We start from the raw sequence: 22,034 nt of genomic DNA on the forward strand, positions 1-22,034 counted from the left end.
ATATTGCAGTGATCCTAAGGTGGTATGTGTGCCATTTGCTTGTAAAATGGGTGTTTGGGGTTGATATGAGGGGAGATGTCTGATGCTTTTTTTCCCCTGCTTTGTGACTATCCTTAAATCTGCTTAATACCTCCTTTTTTTTTCTCTCTCTCTTTCCCTCTCTCCCCGCCCCAACCCCTCTGTCCCTCTCTGTCCCTCTCTCTCTTGTTGTCTCTTTCTTTCTCCCACAGGTGGAGAGCATAGAAAAGTCAGTAAGCATTCCTTCTTTTTGTTTGTCTTTATTCTTGACACACACACACACACACACACACACACACACACACACACCATGTTAATCTGGAAGCTAAATATAGTATATTTATATTGTGTGAGGATAGTGGAGGGATACTGGGTGGGTGGCGTGTTTCACCTTTGCATGTGACTTTGTGCGTTCCTCCCTATACAAACCGTATGTTCCTCCCTATATTACGTTCCTCCCAAACCTTATGTATCATAACACAGACCCTCTGGCTATTTTTTTTTGTATTTAATGTTTTCCGCTCTCGTAGGGTTGGCACAAACCCCAAAGAGCAGAAGGTTTCCAAGGCCCTGAACGGACCGAACACATCCTCTTTCAACTCATTTTTTTTGGACGATAAGTAAGTCCATTAATCTGCTGGGTAGTTTGGAGGTGGTTGAGGTCTCGGTTGGTCCTACCAATAGAGGCGATTGTAATAGGTGTGGAGGTGTCTGTGTCGCCTCCTTAGTAACATCCTCTGCCCGCCTCCCCCTTCCCCCTGCCAGGCACTCTCTCAGGATGGACACTCACCCGGCTGTCCTTCCCAATGACTCCAGCAAAAAGCGGCTTGTAGAGGACACTGAGGACTGGCAGCCTCGCACAGGCACCACTCAGTCTCGCTCCTTCCGTATCTTGGCGCAGCTCACAGGCACTGATTTCAGTAAGTGGGCTCTGCGTGTGTGTGTGTGTGTGGTTCAGATCCTACCCTCGCCTCCTTCCTGCCGGTGGTGCAACATTCATAGTCTGATGGCTATGTAAAGATTGCAATACCTGTTTATGGGAAATTTTCATACATTAAATGATAGCATACAAAGCGTTGGAGACCGCGCAGGTGTCTTCTTCATACAGATATAGCCAAGGTTATTCCAACCGCTCATATGGCAGAATATTGCGTTCTAATGTAGAATATCACAGATTTTCCATAGCAATGGCAGTGATAATTTTTTTTGTATAAACATGGTTACGTCCTTGCAGTAGTTTTTGCCAAAAGCAGTACATATTTTATGCTCCCCTGGTGTGTTTCACATGAAGGTATGGCAGCAAAGGAGTATATCTGAAAATGTACAACGTTCACCTTAAATAATGCAGCCAATGTTATAAGTGGCATACGGTTTTTACATGCATGCGTATTCTCACTTCATTGAAATCCACACCATTCTAGTTCTGCTACCCACTCGCCGCCTCTTAGAAGTGTGCATTTGTTCTTAGTCGTTGTCAAAACCTGTCATTATTTCTAACTGATGTGTATAAAAAAAATACAATTAGAAGAAATGCATATATTGTGAATCACTGGTGGCCACTTGCAAGATGTCACATTTCCACTCTAGCTGCTCCATTTTCCTTGGTAGTTTTGCATCCTGTCCTACCATCCAGCATGCCCTTATTGCTGGGTTAGTACCATCAGCCAACAAAGACCATGACACGGGAGGGGGTGTCGGTGTGTGGCGTTCCTCAGTGTTACAGACATAGTTGTATTAATGGCCCTTCTGCATTCGTAAGGTGATAACAACAACATTGAATGATGAGGTAATCATGCACCTGTATTCGTCTGTTGAAATTTATTTAAATCATAAGTTGAATAACGGTGGTATCTCTTTCTGCGCGCTAAGGCCAACATGTGCTAAAAGCTGCTAAGCCAATAGGCACATTCTGTCCCATTCAAATGCACAAGTCATAAGGTGACGAGGCTTAGCAGCACTATGCAGCACTATGCAGCAGCAGCATCTGGTTAGAGCTGCCAGAGTTTGTTTTGCACACCCTGTGTTTGCGTACTTTCTACCTGAATGCTTGTAAAGTCTAGCGATCCTGTCTCATCTTCTCCTTCTTTCCTTCTCCTTTCTTCCATTTCCCACTAACTTCAGTGCAAGACCCAGACGACGAGCACATGAAAAGGGTGAGGTAAGCACCAGTGCCAGGCGTCCATTAGGAAGGGGATCGTTCCACCGTGTGTGCACAACGTCCCCTACTATTGAGCGGTAACCCAGTGATAATGCAGTCATTCAAAGGGGAACTTCTGTGGGGACTCTGAAGCACTGGAGGCTGGAAGTTAGCTTCCTGCCCCTGATATAACACTACAGCTAAAAGACCATAAGACCACAAGTTTGTCCAGTCCTGGAATTACATGGTTCATCCAAACTGGATTTATTTTTTAAAGGTGAAACTGCACTAATGAAGAGCTCAATAAGGTTAGTTACAAGGCAGTGTTCCCGATCCAGCAATAACTGCCATTGGCTTGAATGGCAATTAACGCCGGATCAGGTGCGTTAAACCCTCGTAAATCGCCCCTTAGTGCTATTTGGAATGATGACTGCAAAACCAGGACTGGCAGTTAACAAGGATCAGGTGTTCACAAGTTTTTGCTTCTATTTTTATTTAGCCAGCAAAAGTTTTAGGGCAGTGATGCTCAAATCCAGTCCTCAAGCCCCCCACCCCCCCCCCCCCCCACCCCCCACACACACAGGTCAGGTTTTCAGGATATCCCAATTTCAGCACAGGGGGCTTAATCAGTCCCTGCTTCAGCATAGGTGGTTCAATCCGAGGCTCAGTCTTTGACTGAGTGCAGGAGCCCTGTCAGCACGGATCTTATAAATAACACCTTCAGTGTGGACATACAGTACTACATGACAGCAGCCACGCTGTTTATTACCCCACTAAAAATGCCTGTCTTACTGGACACATGAGATGTATGATGTACTGCAGACCTCTGTCTGTCTGGGATATAGCCATAAACACAATAACAGTCACATACCTAGGGCAAGTCAATCAATGGTTACCAAACGTTCAGCTGTGCAGTGTGAAGCTCCCTCTGGCAGCCAACAGCTCACACTCTTATGCAACAGACTATTCCAGGGGCGGCCAACTCCAGCCCCCAAGGGCTACCAACAGGTCAGGTTTTCAAGATATCCCTGCTTCAGTGCAGGTGGCTAAATCTGATTGAGCCATCTGTGCTGAAGCAGGGATATCCAGAAAACCTGACCTGTTGGTGGCTGGAGTTGGCTACCCCTGGTCTATTCTGTGTCTGTATTAGTTCTAGTTAAGCAGTCCCAAGGACGAATACATTGTCAGACGTTGCTTGTAAGACATTGGCCCATATTTACTAAGCAGTGCTAAGCCATAATACATCTGCAAACAAAAGAGGAAATGGACTGAGGTTTTCGACGCCTGAAGGCGTCTCCTGGGATTTTTTTCATTTATATTTCGTTTGGGGAGTTGAGCGATGTACAATCTAGTTTTGCCTTGATATTTTTGTCATGTATTCCGTCTTTGGTCTTCTGGAATAGCACTGCTCAGTAACTATGCCCCATTATCTCTCAAGGTATTTTTTTATTTACAATCCTTTAAACATAAAGTCCACTGCCATGATCTTTTTTTTGTTTAATGAAATGTAATTCCCTTTTCATCATAGACACGGGCTTCACTGTGAAATGTTCCAGCAGATTCCTTTTTTGGAAGGAATAACCGCATTAACAAAAAGTGCAAATTGGAATAGGTCTATAGACTAAAAGAAAAGTCTGTCACTGCCACGAGATCTGTTCTGCATTTTGCATTCTGGGCTACATTTAAAAACGCCATGGGACACTTCATTTCTGAAACATTATAACACAATAGTAGGTTATAATAGAGCTCAGTGTTTTTCAACTGCAGTACATTTTTAATTGGAGATCCAACTTCTAAGTCCAATTAAAACAATTGGAGATGGTTTGCTGGTGTCATACTTAACTCTGAACTGTTCTGCTATTCTTATTTCACTTGTCTTGGGACTTGCTTAATTTCTTCTGTTATCTCCTCTCTTTCCCTCTCCTTTCTCGTTGTCTGTCCTTTCCCCTTGCCCCCCTCTCTCTTCCCCCCCATCCCCCCTTCACTATAGGGAAAAGTTCATCACGGAGCTTCAGAGCCCCCGTTATACCCGCTTGCGTGACTGGCACCACGACAGATCGGCCTGCTCCCTGAACGTGAAACCTTGAGCAGGAAAAGACGGGAAGGGTGGGGGGGACGTACGAAGCAGGGCAGAATGTTTCAGAAAAGAGTCAGGGAAGCTGTTCCCCGTGCCCGCATTTCATCCTGTATTATAAAGCAGTCTTGTGACATTAACCAATCCCAATGCTCCATTCTACTTTCTCAGACCTCTTGCTTTACCACAACAAGTGTCTTATGCACAGCTCTCAGACACTCTCATTGGCGCAGGCGGTTGTCGTGGATACATCACACTGAACCCGCCCCCTCACCTGTGCATGTCTCTACAAAGCTGAAGGCTATTCAGACATTTTCTGTTATTCTTTTCCCCTGATGTTGTGTACATTATCAGTGTTGGTGGCACATATCTCTTGTGTGATAAGCAGGATCCGCATGAAATTCCCAGAGGTCACCAGCTTCACCCTCCTAACTTCCAGGAACCCTGTGCAAAGGTCCCCACCTATCACATAAGAGCCAAGTGCCTCTAATTCTTCTAATTCATAGTATGTCCTGCCCCTGGACGGTGAGATGTTTTAGCTTCTTGTAATGAAAACTGAATAGTGGTAGAGTCTGTGTTTTACTCTAGGGTGGCTAGGATCATGTTACTATGGAGTTATCACTTCTTTTGCAGAGGAGCATGAAGCAAGTTCAGTCTATAAGCAGCAACTTCTACAATGCCACAATGTATCACAGATACAGATATATTGCTATCCCTCTCTACTTTGAAGTGGTTAAACTGTAACTATCAACTCCCACTTTCTGTCCCCGTATTGCCAACCTAACTCCATGTCCTGGCATTTTGACCCTGTCCTGGTTTTCTTGCGCTGATCCCAACGTGCTCTGGGTCTATGCACCGTTCTTGCACAACCAGCATTGGACTTCATAATAAAATGGAGGTAGGTCAGCAGTACTGCACTCCCGTTCTCCAAAAGTAGCATTATTGTGACTACCTTTCTGATGGTCTCCCCTCGGTGTGCAGTCATGGGGAGAGGAGGAGGAGTGCTTGTAACTGCAGCAGATGCAATTGTAATGCTTCGGTTGGAATTGTGATTTTAATGGGAGGAGTGGTGGGTAAAGCTCTGGTTTCTACACGCACAGAGATCTAGTATCAATTAAAACGTTTCATGTATGCTTTCTGGCAGTGACTTTTCTTCTGATGTCAAGCTTTATGTAGGTTCTCAAACATTGGTCAGTGGAATAATCAGCAGGACTGGTTCCTGGACGAAATTCTCCATGAGATGCTGGTTCTGCTCATTACATCTTAATACACCAATTGTGTCACACCACTGGGGGGAGATGTTTGTGACAAGGGTTCTGTATTGAATCTATTCTGTTAAGTTTATGAACTGCACAACTCCAGATCATTGGGACACCCAAGAGCCAAAGCAGTCTATGATTTGTAGCCTTGCTTTTCCTATTGCTGCTGAGGATAGTGGAAACACTTCCTAGCACTACCTGGGAGCCTGGCTATATCCCCTGCCTGAACCACACAACCACAGGAGCGTGGAGTGACTCTGAAAAAAGGGTGGCAGGTAGTGCTGGAGTACAACTTAAACAAGGTGCAGCGGGCACAGGACTCGCAAAGTAGATTAGAGATTGGCATTGTTAAATAACTTGGGGGGGAAAAAGGGAATAAAGCAAAACTTAAGCAAGCTCGCTAGCGCACAGTTAAAACACACAGGGGACACACCATTACAATACAATCTGTCTCCAAAAAAGTTTAAATGCACAAAGGCAGAGCAATATTAAAATGCTATGATTATTTGGTTCTTGGAAATTAAATTACACGCATTGATTCATTAGGCAGTAAAACCACTGCATATTGTGCAGTAAATAGCATTTATGGTTTTTAATCTAACCAAAAGTCTAATACGGTTTAAGCGATATGTTTCAGAAGTGTTGCCGCATAAAATAGAAAAACAAAAAGATTCCAAGTAAAGAGAGATGTTAAAACGGGGGCGGCCAACTCCAGCCCTCCAGGGCCACCAACAGGCCAATTATAGGAATATTCCTGCTTCAGCACAGGTGGCTCAGTCATTCTGACTGAACCACTGATTGAGCCACCTGTGCTGAAGCATGGATATCTTTAAAACCTGACTTGTTGATGGCCCTTGAGGCCTGGAGTTGGCCTCCCCAGTGTTAAAATGTGACATTAAGACACATGCTTTTTATTAAGCTAGATTGTGCGTTCCAGCTTTAAAAGATTTAACATGGTGGAAATGTAAGATAGCATGTTATGTTTGCCCTTCCTGCTGCACAAAATCAATTCACTTTTGGTGCCAGAGTGTCTATGTGTGACTAAAACTAACACTACTATACTACTGGAGTATGCCAATAGTCACCATTGCTAGCCCCCTCTATCCAATCGCCTTATTTTTGGGGATAACATGTGCGATTGTTACTATCCGAAAAGCAGAATTTCAGGTATACCTGATCTGGAGAACTGCTATGAATAAACCATGCTGCCTCCTGATCCATACAGTCCAACTATCGCTGGGTCAGTAGTATGTTCCCGTTATGGTGGATGGGTAAAGGGGACACAATGCATTTTCTTCTTTTTCTCCATACAGTACATATTACTTGCTGTTTTACATGACCCCTGTGAATCCTGATTTGGACTGTTTGTACTCTATACTCACCTGCACAATATTCCAGAGTACACGGTGGGCTTTTGGCTGAGCCAGATGACCTGCAGACCTCTCGAGTCCACTTCTGACCTGTAACAGCAGCAGGTGTTGGACGATCTTCAGCTAATATTTAGGACGATCATTTCTGTAGGTAATCTGTCCCAGGCAATGGATTATAACTTTGTCCATAGGTGTGATATCAAAATAATGTAGAAGATCGCGGTTTCGTCCATACAAATTGGGTGAACCAAACCATTACTCTCACTTGCTGCCTTTCCTTTTTAGAAATTGCATTTATATTTACTTATTTTGCCCCAATTATATGCTTCAGTCTCAAATCCTCCAAATTGTGTTACATTACAGAGAAATGTTGGAAAATATTTTTGGCGTCTCCACTATTGTAAAAGAAATAACTGATAACATCCTATATCACGGCAGAACTCTTATACCACTGAGATATGTAAAGGATATACATCAAGGGTCAGACCTGGGCACGCTATGCCTGCTTGCTTCAGTATATACAAGTGCTTTGCGTCAACATTGCTCCATTTTGCAATTTGGGGAATAATTCTTGGCGCAGTTAAAGGAGGAGTTGATTGGCGTACTATTATAATAGGGCTAGATCAATGGGTGTCATTTGTTTTTTCCTTGCGTGATTTCAACCCATCAGGTCCCAGGAGATTAGTGATTAGCATCGGGTTTAAGAAATTCTAATACTTTTTTTATACATTAGCTGCCGATCCGAATTTGGGCCAAAGAAAATATTTGCATTGCATTGCGGCGCCAACAGCCACATCTTGATACACATGGCGCAGGATTCTATAACTAGCGCGTCCGAAAAGCAACATGTATTGTGTGTTCTGTGGAATTGGTCGTTCTGCTTTTTTAACAGATGGGCTTTTAGGCGTAAATGTTTATGTTCTTTACTAACCTATCTTGCTGAAGTAATGAAGAACAATCATTAAACTCTTCATTTCCAGGGGGCCTGCCATGTAGGGGTAAAACCTGCTAGGAGATGGTCTCCTTGAGTGCTTCCACTTTATTTCAAATACACTATATGCTTCTAGGTAGGACTGTGCCTTTAATGTCTAAAAGGGTTAAGTTTAGGGACTGTGCAGGTTCCAGCTGCGACAAAGAATTCTCCTTCCCTTGTAGAGCCAAAGGCAGCTGGTAAAAAGGGCAGGCTGAGAGCAGCAGCCTTTGTGTTCACATCCTCCTGCTAAGAAGTAATCCTCAGTCTGCCCCCACACTTCTCCTGACCAAGAGCAGGACAGATGTTGCACAGATGTTGGCTGATTAGGAGGCAGGCTGCTGGTCGCTTAACCCTGACCCTGCCGGAGAGGAGACGGGAGCAGCACCTCACTACTACAGGAAACTTATCCAGTCGAGCTCCATAAAAAAACTCAAATATTTTGTAAAGAGGAGAAAAGACCAACTTCAAATATATCACCTGTATAAGAATTAAGGGCGGCTCTCGATTTAATCCTATAAGAGGAAAGGACTTGTAGGATATATTCCGTGTTCTTCCTACCATTCATTTATGTGGGGGGTCAGGAAGGAGTTTTCGGCTGCATGTTTACTGACTGCTATGAAGGTTGTTTTCTTTAATATGAATGAACACTTTACTTACAGTACATTAGACTGCCTGACTTACTGGGGTGGTACAGATTGAGCTGTTACTAACATAGGATGTCCGGTTGCAGGAATTTCATAGGACAGAAGAAAGCTTTTTACATGATCAGTGCTTGCATTTTTTTTTTTTGGCTTCTTCACTGCAATCAGGTGGAAGTTCCTTAAAAAAAAGTAGTGGTACTGTAACAGAGACTTCGTGAATATTAAACCTTTTCAACATTTGCATAAAGTACTTTAGAACTCGTTTTTAGAAAGATTCTAGTTATGCAATAAAAACATAACGGGACAGAGCCTTTCTAAAATGAAACTCTTTCTTTTACTGCAGTTTAGAGAAATAGGAGTAATTGGTACCACCTTCTAATAAATATATATAATTTTTTTTTTTTTTTTCTCCAATAAATGTGTGTGGCCATTTGCATGTAATTTCCCAAAATCCCTTGCTGCAGTGGGAGCACTGAATGTTAGGTGATCATGGTGAAAAGCAGGGTTACAACCTGTCTTAGACATGTGAATGTGCTCACAAGTGATATTCTTTATTGGCTATATGCTAACGGTGGAGGTTTGTTGTCGCCTTTTTCACCCACCATAACTTGAATAGGAGAGAGAGAGAATCAACGAGAATCATGTTTGTGCTATGTTTATTTTTGAATACAAGCTTTCTTACTTACCTTTGAGTGCTGTCTTGTGTCTGCTCCTGCTGGAGTGGATTACTTTTCTCTTACTATTGGTATAGGACATGCACCGCAAACTGTTTATGGTATTGGGAGTGCCGGCTGCCCCATTTGAGATATATATATATCTCTCTATCTATCGGGGCCCAGGACTAGAGCTACGTCCGGGGCCCCTCCAGCGGTATTGCAACACACCCCCCCCCCATTTCACACCTCACTCACCCCCTGTATTTTCCACCCTCTTCCTATGTTTTTCTCTCCCCTCTCACTCTCCTTCCCCTCTCGCCTCGCATGTACTGTATTTCTCTCTCCTCCGTCTCACTCTTACTCCATCTTTTCCTCACTCCCTCACCCCATCTCTCCTCTCCCTCGCCCACACCTTCCGTCAATTACCCTACTCTCACTGAATCCCCCCCACAAAATACATTTGATAGAGATCCCCACTCCCCCAATACATTTAAAAAAAGACCCCCCACACCCCAATTCATTTAAAAAAGACCCCCACACCCCCAATTCATTTAAAAAAGACCCCAACTGCAAATGACGCGCGGGTCATGTGACGTTACCATGACGATGCATCGCTGGAAGGTAAGTGTGCGATAGAGGCCTCGCGCGGTCCCCTGGCATTTAATTTAAATGCCTTGGGGGAGAGTGCAGGACCTCTATAACGGCTGCGCCCCCCCCTCCCCTCCAGAAGATTTTGCGCACCCCCCCAATTTTGTGCACCCCTGGCGTGGAACATAGTGATAGAGGCCTGCATCTCAGAGAGAGCACGGGAGAGGACCGGCAGCCGGGCCTGGACAGAGGTCGGACCCAACTTGCGCCGCCAGGACCCCCGACGCCACTAGGCCCAGGATACCTATCCTTTTTGTCCCCCCCCCACCCCCCTGTCGGCGGGGCTGCACACACACAACTAAGTATAATATTGTGATATGGGAGCAGGGCTGAAGACTTTACTCCATCCAATATTATTGGTGGTATTTGTCCTGCATCACATAGAAACTCTAAGGTTTCCAATGATGTGACAGGTGTGTTTAGGCATTTTGTAGATAATTAAACGGGCATGAGCTAAGGCGGCTGATGTACATGGGGAATGCAGTGCGTCAGTGAGAAACTGTATTAGCAGAGCAATGGCCCCTTCTAGCAGCAGTATGTCAAGGAACTCCCACATGTCTGTCCTAGATAGCACTCCTCCAAAGGTTCTGAGCAATCTTCACACCCAGAATCTATCACCTATATTTAGTTTTTCCTATCCACTCTTATTCATTTATATGTGATTAAGTGAGGGAGCGCCGTCCATTACTTTTGGTGTATGGAGTCCTGGATGGCAAGCAGCAGGCCAGGCTCTCCGGAAAACACACACCCAAACGTGTAGTTTGCCCAACTCTTTGTTATTTTTACATAGGTGGGAGGCAGGCGGTATCCGAAGCTGAAACACATTAACTGCAGCTCATGCCCCCCCAGATCCTGAGATACAGAGCTGTAAGTGTAGCGTCGGTACTATCCCCTTCAGGGGAAACAAAATGGTGGGTTAGATATCCTGCGTAAGGCAGGTGAATAGGAAGCTGCAATGCGATCTGTTGTGACTTCCTATCGGCACACACGACGCAGGGGATTTAAACAGCAAGGAAGTGCTGGCGTTCCCGGTGTGTCTCGAGAATAAGAAGTCCCTGGAGCTGAAATGATTGGGGTTCAACTACGGAGACCTTTTGCTTCCCCCCCTATGCAATAAGAAAAAGATGGAGGGGGAGTTGAGCGGAGAAACTGAAGCTTTAAGGGTTAGTTAGAAATACCTGGCATTGGTTGCTGTCCTGGCCTCAGCTTGGGGTTAATGGGTTGTAGTAGCATGTTCACACTGCAGCTTGTTTCACTGTGCATCTTTTATGTGACATGTATGATTAGAGACACCTGCTTTGCAAACATATCAAATCTTTATAAAATGCCATCAGATCTTTATAGAAACATAACACAGATCTCCGTTGCAGCATTACAGGTCTCTGCTGCCCTGTGTACTAACAGATGTCTGCACGTTGTACAGAAATGTGTCAGCATTATTGCTGCAGTTCAAAGATCCTGAGGTCTCTATGGTGCAACATACACAATACAAATCTCTGCTCAAACACACGTAATTGATCAGCAAAACCAGCGCAGTAACAGATACCCTTGCTACAGGCACATGGATATTTGTGTCCCACATCTTCGTAAAATCGATATCACCGGATTTCTGCACGGCAGCATGCTAACGTGTAACTGTGTTTCCCACCCGGTGGGAGATTTGGCCATTGCTACGTTGTATGGTGCATATACCTGCTGGTAACAGGAGGGCTGAGTCGTCCGCTGGTGGTAGTGGGGACACAGGAACAGGCTTCTGGGGTTCATACCCTACATATTCTTTAGCAGAGCAGCGCCTCTATCTGCCGTAGGCTCCAGGGAACTGAAGGTGATCTCCCACGGTAGAACGATTACTTCTCCCTCCAGTAAGGTCACGCACCAGGCAGGAGGTATAAGAACAGGATTGGTTCATTGTTTTAACTGTACAGCACAGTAACAGGGCAGGTTCTGCCCAATGCAGTCTCAGCTACCACTTAAGGATGGTCCCTGCACCTTCACAACAGGCCAAGGGCACCTGCAGCAGTCCCAGCTCTTCCCTGTCCCTCTAGCAGAGGTAGAGGTATGGTACACACTCGCTCTCCCCCAGAGGGAAGAGGACCAGAATAGGCCAAAGTTGGGCTCTTGGCTGTGTGACCTGTCCCTCTCAAGTAGTTAGAGGCACTCTGGAATTTAGGGCAGCACTGCCCTTAAGTACAGCCTGAGGAGGGCACTAGGTCTGTCTCATGATTGGTCATGCCCAGGCCTGATGTCACCACCTCCCGCTGTCACTCAAGTGCAGCTCCTCGGAGGGGGAAACCCCCATATCAACTACTGGCAACCTGATTGTACCAGGACTTACTGCCAGTACAAGGGCAGAATAGTAGCCACAGGTGTAATTATGTATGTAATTACACATCCTTATAAAACCACACAAGGTCAGTGAATGAATATGTTTTTATAGCGCTGCAGTGTATTCGGTGCAGTACATAACACTGTTAAGGAGATCAAGTCCCAAGTGATGTCACTTAGAACGCAATTTGTGCCAGGCTCACCTGCTTTGAAGCAGTGTTGTTATCTCCCTTGCACGCTTAAAACAATGCTGGAAAACAGATCTGCATGCAGCGACATACAGTGAAATGTTTCTGTGCTACAATATGCAATAACTGCCCTTGTGCTGCAGCACTGTAATAACAGATCTTTCCTCTCTAACATAATAATGGGGCACTATGAAGTGGTGGCCAACTCCAGTCCTCAATGGCCACCAACTGAGCAGGTTTTCAGTGATTGAGCCCCCTGTGCTGAAGCAGGGATATACTGAAACCCTGCCCTGGTGGTGGCACTGGTTGCCCACCTCTGCACTATACAATCTGCACAGGCACACGACTAATAACAGATGCCTGTAGTGCAGGGAGGCAGGTGTACGGAGTGTGCTAGACATGTGCAGTCCCAGTTGATTCCTGTGCTAGGGAGGCGTTTGTGAGAATTGTTCCCATGCAAGTGGCTGATCGTGCCGGCTTTCACAATTGTGGTATTTTATTTGAACAAACTTTCGCTGCATTACTGGGTTAGTGCGAACGATTTCCCCAAAATTGCCCAACTTGCATTGAGCAGTAAATCTGCAAACGTTCAATATCCAGTGACGCCATTTCCCTGTGCTGGAGAAGATTTGGGCCCCAAGCATTTGAATGAAGCTGAATTCTGCTCTAGCAATCTTTTGCTCGCCTTATCGGAAAGTAATCACCGAGTTAGATAGCGGCGGTGGCTGTTTTTTGTTTGTGGGAATGTTGCCGGCGTTGTGACTGTTTTGCGCATATCTAGCTTTGACTACACACGCGTGTGTTCAATTCCTTCCGGAATCATTCACACGGACATTGTGCTGATCTCCTCCCCGTGCACCAGCATAAGCAGCTGGAACTGGATAATGACGACATTGATCCTTTATATGCCGTCGTGCAGGCCTGAGTATCCGCATTGTGCGTTCAGAGGGACACAAAATAAAGATGGACAAGAGCAACAAACATGAAAGCAAAGGGTGGGGGGAAGGGGAATTTCTGCCCAAAGAGCTTGCAATCTGGCAAGTGAAACATTATTTCTTCTCTGCGCCTCATTTATTAAGAGGCTACTCGCTGCAGAGCTATAAGAGATCCCTGCTACACTGTATTCTATTTCATAACCTGTTATTTCACATGCCACAGCAAAAACATGAATCTGCTGCAACATGTTCTTGATTTGCAATGGAAGCAATAGCTTGTAATAGCTGGCATCTGTTATGAATCAAGCTGCAACACATATAACAGATGTCTGTAAAGTAACTGCTATGCATCATATGGATCCCTGCACCCTAATATCATTACATACAGATCCCATCCACACGGTGTGATTACATGCAGATCCCGTCCACACGGTGTGATTACATGCAGATCCCGCCCACACGGTGTGATTACATGCAGATGTGATTACATGCAGATCCCGTCCACACGGTGTGATTACATGCAGATCCCATCCACACGGTGTGATTACATGCAGATCCCTTGCACATGGTATTCTGTGCGCACAGTGTGATTAGATGCAGCTCCCATGCGCAGTTTGATTAGATGCAGATCCCATGCGCAGTTTGATTAGATGCAGATCCCATGCGCAGTTTGATTAGATGCAGCTCCCATGCGCAGTTTGAATAGATGCAGCTCCCATGCGCAGTTTGATTAGATGCAGATCCCATGCGCAGTTTGATTAGATGCAGCTCCCATGCGCAGTTTGATTAGATGCAGATCCCATGCGCCGTTTGATTAGATGCAGATCCCATGCGCAGTTTGATTATATGCAGATCTCATGCGCAGTTTGATTAGATGCAGATCCTGTGCGCAGTTTGATTAGATGCAGATCCTGTGCGCAGTTTGATTAGATGCAGATCCCGTGGGATTCAGTGTGATTAGATGCAGATCCCGTGGGTACAGTGTGATTAGATGCAGATCCCGTGGGTACAGTGTGATTAGATGCAGATCCTGTGGGTACAGTGTGATTAGATGCAGATCCCGTGGGTACAGTGTGATTAGATGCAGATCCTGTGCGCAGTTTGATTAGATGCAGATCCCGTGGGTACAGTGTGATTAGATGCAGATCCCGTGGGTACAGTGTGATTAGATGCAGATCCCGTGGGTACAGTGTGATTAGATGCAGATCCCGTGGGTACAGTGTGATTAGATGCAGATCCCGTGGGTACAGTGTGATTAGATGCAGATCCCGTGGGTACAGTGTGATTAGATGCAGATCCCGTGGGTACAGTGTGATTAGATGCAGATCCCGTGGGTACAGTGTGATTAGATGCAGATCCCGTGGGTACAGTGTGATTAGATGCAGATCCCGTGGGTACAGTGTGATTAGATGCAGATCCCGTGGGTACAGTGTGATTAGATGCAGATCCCGTGGGTACAGTGTGATTAGATGCAGATCCCGTGGGTACAGTGTGATTAGATGCAGATCCCGTGGGTACAGTGTGATTAGATGCAGATCCCGTGGGTACAGTGTGATTAGATGCAGATCCCGTGGGTACAGTTTGATTAGATGCAGATCCCAAGGGTACAGTGTGATTAGATGCAGATCCCGTGGGTACAGTGTGATTAGCTGCAGATCCCGTGGGTACAGTGTGATTAGCTGCAGATCCCGTGGGTACAGTGTGATTAGCTGCAGATCCCGTGGGTATAGTGTGATTAGATGCAGATCCCGTGTGCACAACAGTTTGATTGGATGCAGATCCCGTGTGCACAACAGTTTGATTGGATGCAGATCCCAGCCACACGGTGTGATTACATGTAGATTCCGTGCACGTCGGCGTGATGAGGTCCAGAACCAGAACTATTTGCAGGTCAAACAGTATAACCACAGGTCTGAGCACGGTTGAACATATATTTAGTGCACTCTTATGCACAGAGAAGTTGACAATATACAGGTTTATGTTTCATGGGACAGTACCAGGTTGCTTACACACACACACACACACACACACACACACACACACACACACACACACACTCTCGTCACACACACACACACTCTCGTCACACACACACACACTCTCTCGTTTTGGAAACAAGGTGTAAATGCCTGTGCCATTTCCATGCTTAATTCTGGGTTATTGATGTCTTTTTTTTTTTTTTTTTTTTTAAACCCCACACTGACACCATTTAAAAGTCTCTTTGTAATATGGTCGGGTGAGATGTGGGGGTTTCGCTTCCTCCGGCCGTTCAATGTCACCATGGTCAGTGAGAGAGTGCGCTCAGCCTCCCTCTGCCCTCGCTTTATTGGCTCCCTGATAAGGACAGGGTGAGCAAATTGTAATTAATTTCCAGGGAAACAAAAGACGACAAATCTTTGCCTTTAGCGTGGTTTGATTAGATTAGTTTAAGGAAGCGAATAATGAAACTGTAAACATTTTAGACAGCGATGCCGGATTGCACATTTAAATTGTTGTCTGGATAAGAAATTAGCTGTGGGACAACAAAGCGATGGTTTGTGCTTTGAGCAAATGCAGATCTTTTGTATTTAGTCATTGTAAATGTAATTTAAGGGTTTAATTGTTATGGCCGAGAAGTGTAGTAAATAGAGTTCACCACCAACAGTGGCTAGTGACCAGTGGCTTGTCACTGGAGTGTGTGCTCATTACTAGTGACCAGTGGCTTGTCACTGGAGTGTGTGCTCATTACTAGTGACCAGTGGCTTGTCACTGGAGTGTGTGCTCATTACTAGTGACTTTATATAAGGGCTGGAAGGAAGCTCATACCTTTTTTTTGTGCAAGGAACACCTGTTGGCAACAGGCTTGACCATGACTATTCAAAGCAGGAGAGGCCAACACCAGTCCTCAAGGGCCACCAACAGGTCAGTTTTTCAGGATATCCCTGCTTCAGCGCAGGTGGCTCTGTCGTTGACACAGCCACCTGTGCTGAAGCAGGGATATCCTGAAAACCTTAGCTGTTTGTTGGACCATGAGGACTAGAGTTGGCCACTCTCGATCCACAGGCTGGTGAACTAGAGGGTTACTCAGGCGTGTGACTACAACGATGTAAAGTGCAGAAAGACACTTGGAATCCATGACCACATGATGAAGGATTCATAACGTTCAAACACAGAGAGACCTGGGCCTTATGATATCTGATGAGATACATAATGTCAAACAACGTACAGTAAAGAGAATCCGGGGAAGTCTGGGATTATCAGCAAATAATGCAGATGGCAGTAATTGCGTAAGACAAATACATAGCACTTGCGCTCCTGCCTTTATGGAGTATGCAGCTTGTAAAAAGATTTGGCCTTACATTTATGGAAAACAAATATACAATTCCCACATTGCCTTGTTATTTATTAGAGAGATTTCTACATTAATAATTAAGTCTAATAACAAAGGAGCCATTTAGTTGCATATTTTGATTTAAAAAAAATGATTTAAGCCTGCTAACCGTGTCAAGGTAAACTCCATTAATAGCAGGTACCTATACTAAACAAGTACAATGTCTTGTTGTCCTATGGACTAAACTTTGTGACATCTGTCAGTGAAGGAAGCGCTTACAGAGGCCCCACTCTCTTCCACACAACATTTAAACTGATTGCCGGGGGACAACCCGGGGTCTCTGTAAATGTCTCTTACCTTCGCCCCGGAGCCGGCACCTCCTCCTGCAATCATGTGACGACGCTTCGCCATGACAACGCAACGATGACAACGCAACGTCGCATGATGCCGCATCGCCATGGAAATGCGACGTAGGAGGAGGATATGCAGCTCTGGAGAAGCTAAGAGGCCCGGCCAAAATCCCACTGCAGCGAGCCCCGCAAATCTCCCAGCTGGCCCTGCATGAAGCATAATGCCATGTGTGATTTAGTGCAATTAAAAACTGGCATAAACCAGTAACAAAGTTCCCTTATTATGAAGGAAAGCTGTGGGTGCACAAATTCTTTCGTGAAAAATAATAATACACACACATTTCTCTTATTTCTGTCAGCCATAGACACTCATTATAAAACATACAGAACACCTACAAGCTCATATTGAACCGCCAAAATACCCACAACATATATATAAGCATATAACTGTCACAGAGGAGTGCTACTGAGCATGGCAATATATATATTTAAAACCAGAGACATAACATAAAACACAGACAAAGCTCAGTGCACATCCAGAAAAACTTATATACGAATGATTTATAATAAATCTGTCAATATTAGTTGCAAAAGTTCTAAGTCTGATTTAATGTACAGGTTAATAAAAGCTTCAATCAGACTTAGAACTTTTGCAACTAATATTGACAGATTTATTATAAATCATTCTTCCTGGCAATGCACAGGTTATTAAGAATTTATATTAGTGTAGGGACCCTTGAAACGTGGTCTGCCGTGCAGTTTGGCTCAAGGGCTTACAACAATTTGGCCAAAACGTTAAACTAAAAGACCATTTTATTTATTAGTTATTTATACATATATATTTAGGCACTGTACCGTGTATAAGTTTTACTGGATGTGCACTGAGCTTTGTCTGTGTTTTATGTTATGTCTTTGGTTTTAAAAAAAGCCATAGACACTCACCACCTCTTCCCTGGAGAGTAACGTATAGACCGCGCTTATAGTGCCAGCGACGTGACCGCCCGAAAACAAACCCATTGCTGCCGCCGGGTGCGCTTATAGTAAGTGCGACAGAGCGAAAGCTGGTAACCCGCAACATTTGATTTTTCAAGGGCTGTCGCCTCGTGATGGCCCTTGAACCAATCAAATGGCCGGAAACCCGTGACGCCGCCGCCCGGCAAAATATAACTTTCGCCGGTGGCGTCACCCGTCGTGTCGCCATTGACGGCACCATAGGCGCGGCCTTAGACTGACACTGAGGTGTATTATATATTGCTAATTTGGGAATTAGTAAGGAGCTCAGAATCTGAAAGGGGTCAGACACCCCCAAGTAGCTGTTTAGGAGAACAGGAGCAGGTGAATTAAACCTGCCCCTGTAACAGAATGTATCAGCAACACTATAATTCAATACCTGTATGAAGTATACAGCTAGGAATAACATTGGCCTAACATTTAAGGAAAACAAACACATATGACCTGTGCTCTCCTCCGTTAGAATAATAAGAAATTGCATTTATTTAGTATAGGTATCTGCTATTATTGCACTTTACCTTGACTGGGTTAGCAAGCTTGGATCCTTTTTTTTTTCCCCTCAAAAGATGCAACTAAATGGCTCTTGTTATTAGGCTTGGGTTAAAAATGTAGAAATGTCACAAATAAATTGCAAGCCAATTTGGGAGGCGCGCTGGAATTGTATATTGGGTTTGCAGTAATTGGGTAAGAGCTTATGAAGAGCGCTGTTCTGTGCACATATTTGCATAAGCCCTCCCAACAGTTCTCAGTGGTATTTCTTTGTTGCTAAAACGTTGTTGCGTGCACAGTTATCCGTGTGTTTGTATAAAAGGCGTTAAACACAAACTGGACTTCCAGTTTGCGTCTCACGTCCCCGCAGGGGACTAAAAGGAGCACACATCCCGAAAAACCTTCAAACAACATCGCAATTATGCTGCCACTACCAGGATATATTTAGTGGTTTAAACCCCTGGAGTACCTGTTCCCCCAGAATAATATATAAATGAACAAAAACTCGATTCAGCAAAATGTGTCTGAAAAGGAGGGCAATCCCTTCAAAGAGCATGAACAAAAAGGGTGTTACAGGGCATGTATAACACAGCCTACAAAAGAACATACAGTAAGTAAGGTTGGAACGTTGTGAGATAAAAGGGAAGAATAAGTCAGAAGCCTATGCTTTACCAAATGAAGTGGTTGTGAACCGGCACCTCAAACGATTTGAACACAAGGTGCTCCCAGGACGTCATGGGTCGAATATAGGAGGTCCCCACACAAAATATGTCCCCAGTTGCATTTGGAATGAGAATCCCAAGCCTGAATCTTTATACCCCAGAGACCAGGGGGGAGATCCCCCAACTTTAATCGGAGAGTATAAAATGCTCTAACTCTCCCAGTGGCTAATAAATACATGGTCCCGTAAACTCCCCGCTATATACATACAGTATTCAATGTAATCGACCCTTTTTTAATCTTGAGGGTGAAATGACTGTAATGATCTGCTACCTCTTATCCCCTGGGTAACCCATTAGTCAGGTTTTAAGAATTGTATTTGAAGTACATAACATTACTCACAATAGCACATCTAGATACATGTGATAGGTCACCTCGCCACTAGCTGTCATTTTAATATAAACAATTACAGGAAGTTGGTTCCAGAAAAAAAAATATATTCCCTTAATTACTTTAATTAATGGGCCTACAAATGTACCCTAAGCATTTATGACGCAAACTCCCACTACACAAGGTAGAACTTAACACAATTAGCAAGGAGGTATAACTCCCGGCTGCCCCACTGCGCACACACAATTCTATATCTACAACATGACTAAATCAGGACACATGGTATTTTTTGCTCAACTTTTTGCCCCAATGTTGCAGCCTGGAACCTTTGGATATAAAACCCCTTTAAATAACAGGTACACTCTGGAAGAAATGAAAGAAACGAGAGATATTATACAGACTTCCAAATACATCAACAATATAAATGAACACATTATAAGGACGAAAGTATTTTTCAGGGGCAAAGAAATGCTGGATCATCTACTGGAAACGAAGGCTGGCAGACTCGGACTAGGGGCCTCAATCTCTCCCACTTCAGAGACCATGTCCTTATCAAGGCTTCTCTTCTCACAGCACTCTATCTTGTTTAATACAAAACTCTTGTTCCTCCAACAAGTATAGTGACAGGTCCCCGCTGTAATGTACTGTATTTAATAGATACACAAATGAGGTTTCCAAAGTGTTACAACACTATGTAGATTTGCACTTATTCCATACTGCTCATTTTAGCATCTAATACAAATGTAATAAAACTTGGTGTTTTGGGGCAGACAGAATGAATCTCTTTGACACATTGGTGTTAACTAACACACCTGCTACTTTCCCAGAAGATTCTTGAGATGCAGGGACTGTTCTTGCCTCATTAGAGGATTGTCTATTAAATAGTTGAGAAAGAAATAAAGAGCAAGTTGAAAGCATTAAACATCAGCCTTCCCACTGCTACGGTTGAGTTGACATCTTTGAATTTTAATTCCAAGCGGCAGAAAGACACTCGACTACCTGGGAATTAAATTAACCAACTCATATTCTACCCTATATCAAGCTAATTTCCATACCAATCTCTTGTTTAAAAAATCTTGAATCCTGGTCACACTATTCGATTTCCTGGATAGGTGAAATATATGCCTTCAAGATTTTTACATAAAATCTAATGCCTATTCAGGTCACACCCGATTCCTGTGTAGAGCAAAAGACTTGCTAACTCTTCTAAACAATATGTTCTCTTTTGTTTGGAATGGGAAGAAACTCGAGAGTAAATTTGAAAGATGATGATCCGCCCCTGTGCTGAGGGTAGTTTCGCAGTTTCATATCTACAGACATACTATCTGGCCTCGCAAATTGCTCAACTGACGACTTGGCACTCCGCACCAAATCTGGTTAGATGGCTTGAAATAGAAAATGCCCATGTGGAACCCTCACATAGCTCAGCCCCGATGTGGCTCCCCAAAAAGTCCAGATTAGATACAGATAGAACCCTGCCAACTATCTCCCACTCCCTGAAAATATGGGACAGAGTAGGTTTGGAGAGAGGACTCTCTGTATTGATATGCTCCCCATTTGTGGAAACCCCAGCTTCCCCCCTGGCCTTGGCACTGGGCAGTTCTCCTGGTGGACAGGAAACAGACCGTCTAGAGCTCAGGACTTAATGAGCAACGCCAATATCAGGTCAATAATAAATCTTCGAGAAACTAAGCAGATCCGGACTCAGAGTTCCTCAGATATGCCCAGATCAGACACTTCCTCTCGCTCTGGTACTCTGAGCGTCCGATTCATCAAAGTACAGCCATTGAAAGGATTTGCACTTCAACACCTTTTGCAAAGCAAATTATCTCACTTCTACTGTATATCTTGAGCTTCTACCAAACATGGGACAACGAATGAGTACATATTAGACAATGGAAGGAGAACAGTTGGAAATACAAGAATGGGCAGAAATATGGGCACTATATCAAGTATTTCCTTAAACACACTAATAAAGGAAAATCGTTACAAAATCCTATATAGATAGTACCGGACTCCGGCCCGTATACACAAATTCCATAAACAAACCCCTCCCTTATGCTTCTGGGGATGTAATCAGATTGGGCCTTTTTTCCACATATGGTGGGAGTGGCAGATAATCAAAGAGCTATGGAAAGAGGTATTCACACTTCTCAATGACATCCTAGGTTTATCTCTAACACCCTCACAATGATAAGCACTTCTGCATTGGAGGCCCCTCAAGACCAAAAGTAGGCAGAGGAAACAAATTAATCATATCTTCTCGGCGGCCAGATGTGCCATTGTGCAGGCATGGAAGGGGCCGATTCCCCATATATCTACAATTATTGCTAAAGTATGGAACATTATGGGCCTGGAGAAGCTCACGGTCTGGCTCAATGACTCCTGGAAGAAATTCGAGGTGACATGGAACCGTTGGGTCACAAAGCGGGAGCACCCCGCCTTTGACAGATCCTTCATGTCATTATAGAATTGATGTATACGCTGAGATATGCTGTCTGCCCTAAATAATGCAATCCTTTCAATGTTCTACATATATGTTCTTGAGATGTATAGGAATAACTGTTAACATAAAGGTATCTAATCCAGCTAAAATGTTG

At 44.3% G+C, this 22,034-nt stretch overlaps 1 protein-coding gene across 1 annotated transcript in view; it reads left to right on the forward strand.

Annotated features, from left to right (window-relative positions):
- The window catches only part of PDLIM7 (PDZ and LIM domain 7), a 43,656-nt gene extending 38,296 nt beyond the window's left edge, over window positions 1-5,360 (forward strand). The window contains exons 7-9 of the mRNA XM_075599104.1: window positions 813-938; window positions 2,140-2,176; window positions 4,146-5,360. Of these exons, the coding sequence (XP_075455219.1) occupies window positions 813-938; window positions 2,140-2,176; window positions 4,146-4,242 (260 nt within the window). The 3' untranslated portion in view covers window positions 4,243-5,360. The remainder of the gene's footprint in view (window positions 1-812; window positions 939-2,139; window positions 2,177-4,145) is intronic.
- Window positions 5,361-22,034: the final 16,674 nt, after the last annotated feature.

The sequence above is a fragment of the Ascaphus truei genome, chromosome 5 (genome assembly GCF_040206685.1).
Source record: "Ascaphus truei isolate aAscTru1 chromosome 5, aAscTru1.hap1, whole genome shotgun sequence".
Classification (NCBI taxonomy): Eukaryota; Metazoa; Chordata; class Amphibia; order Anura; family Ascaphidae; genus Ascaphus; species Ascaphus truei.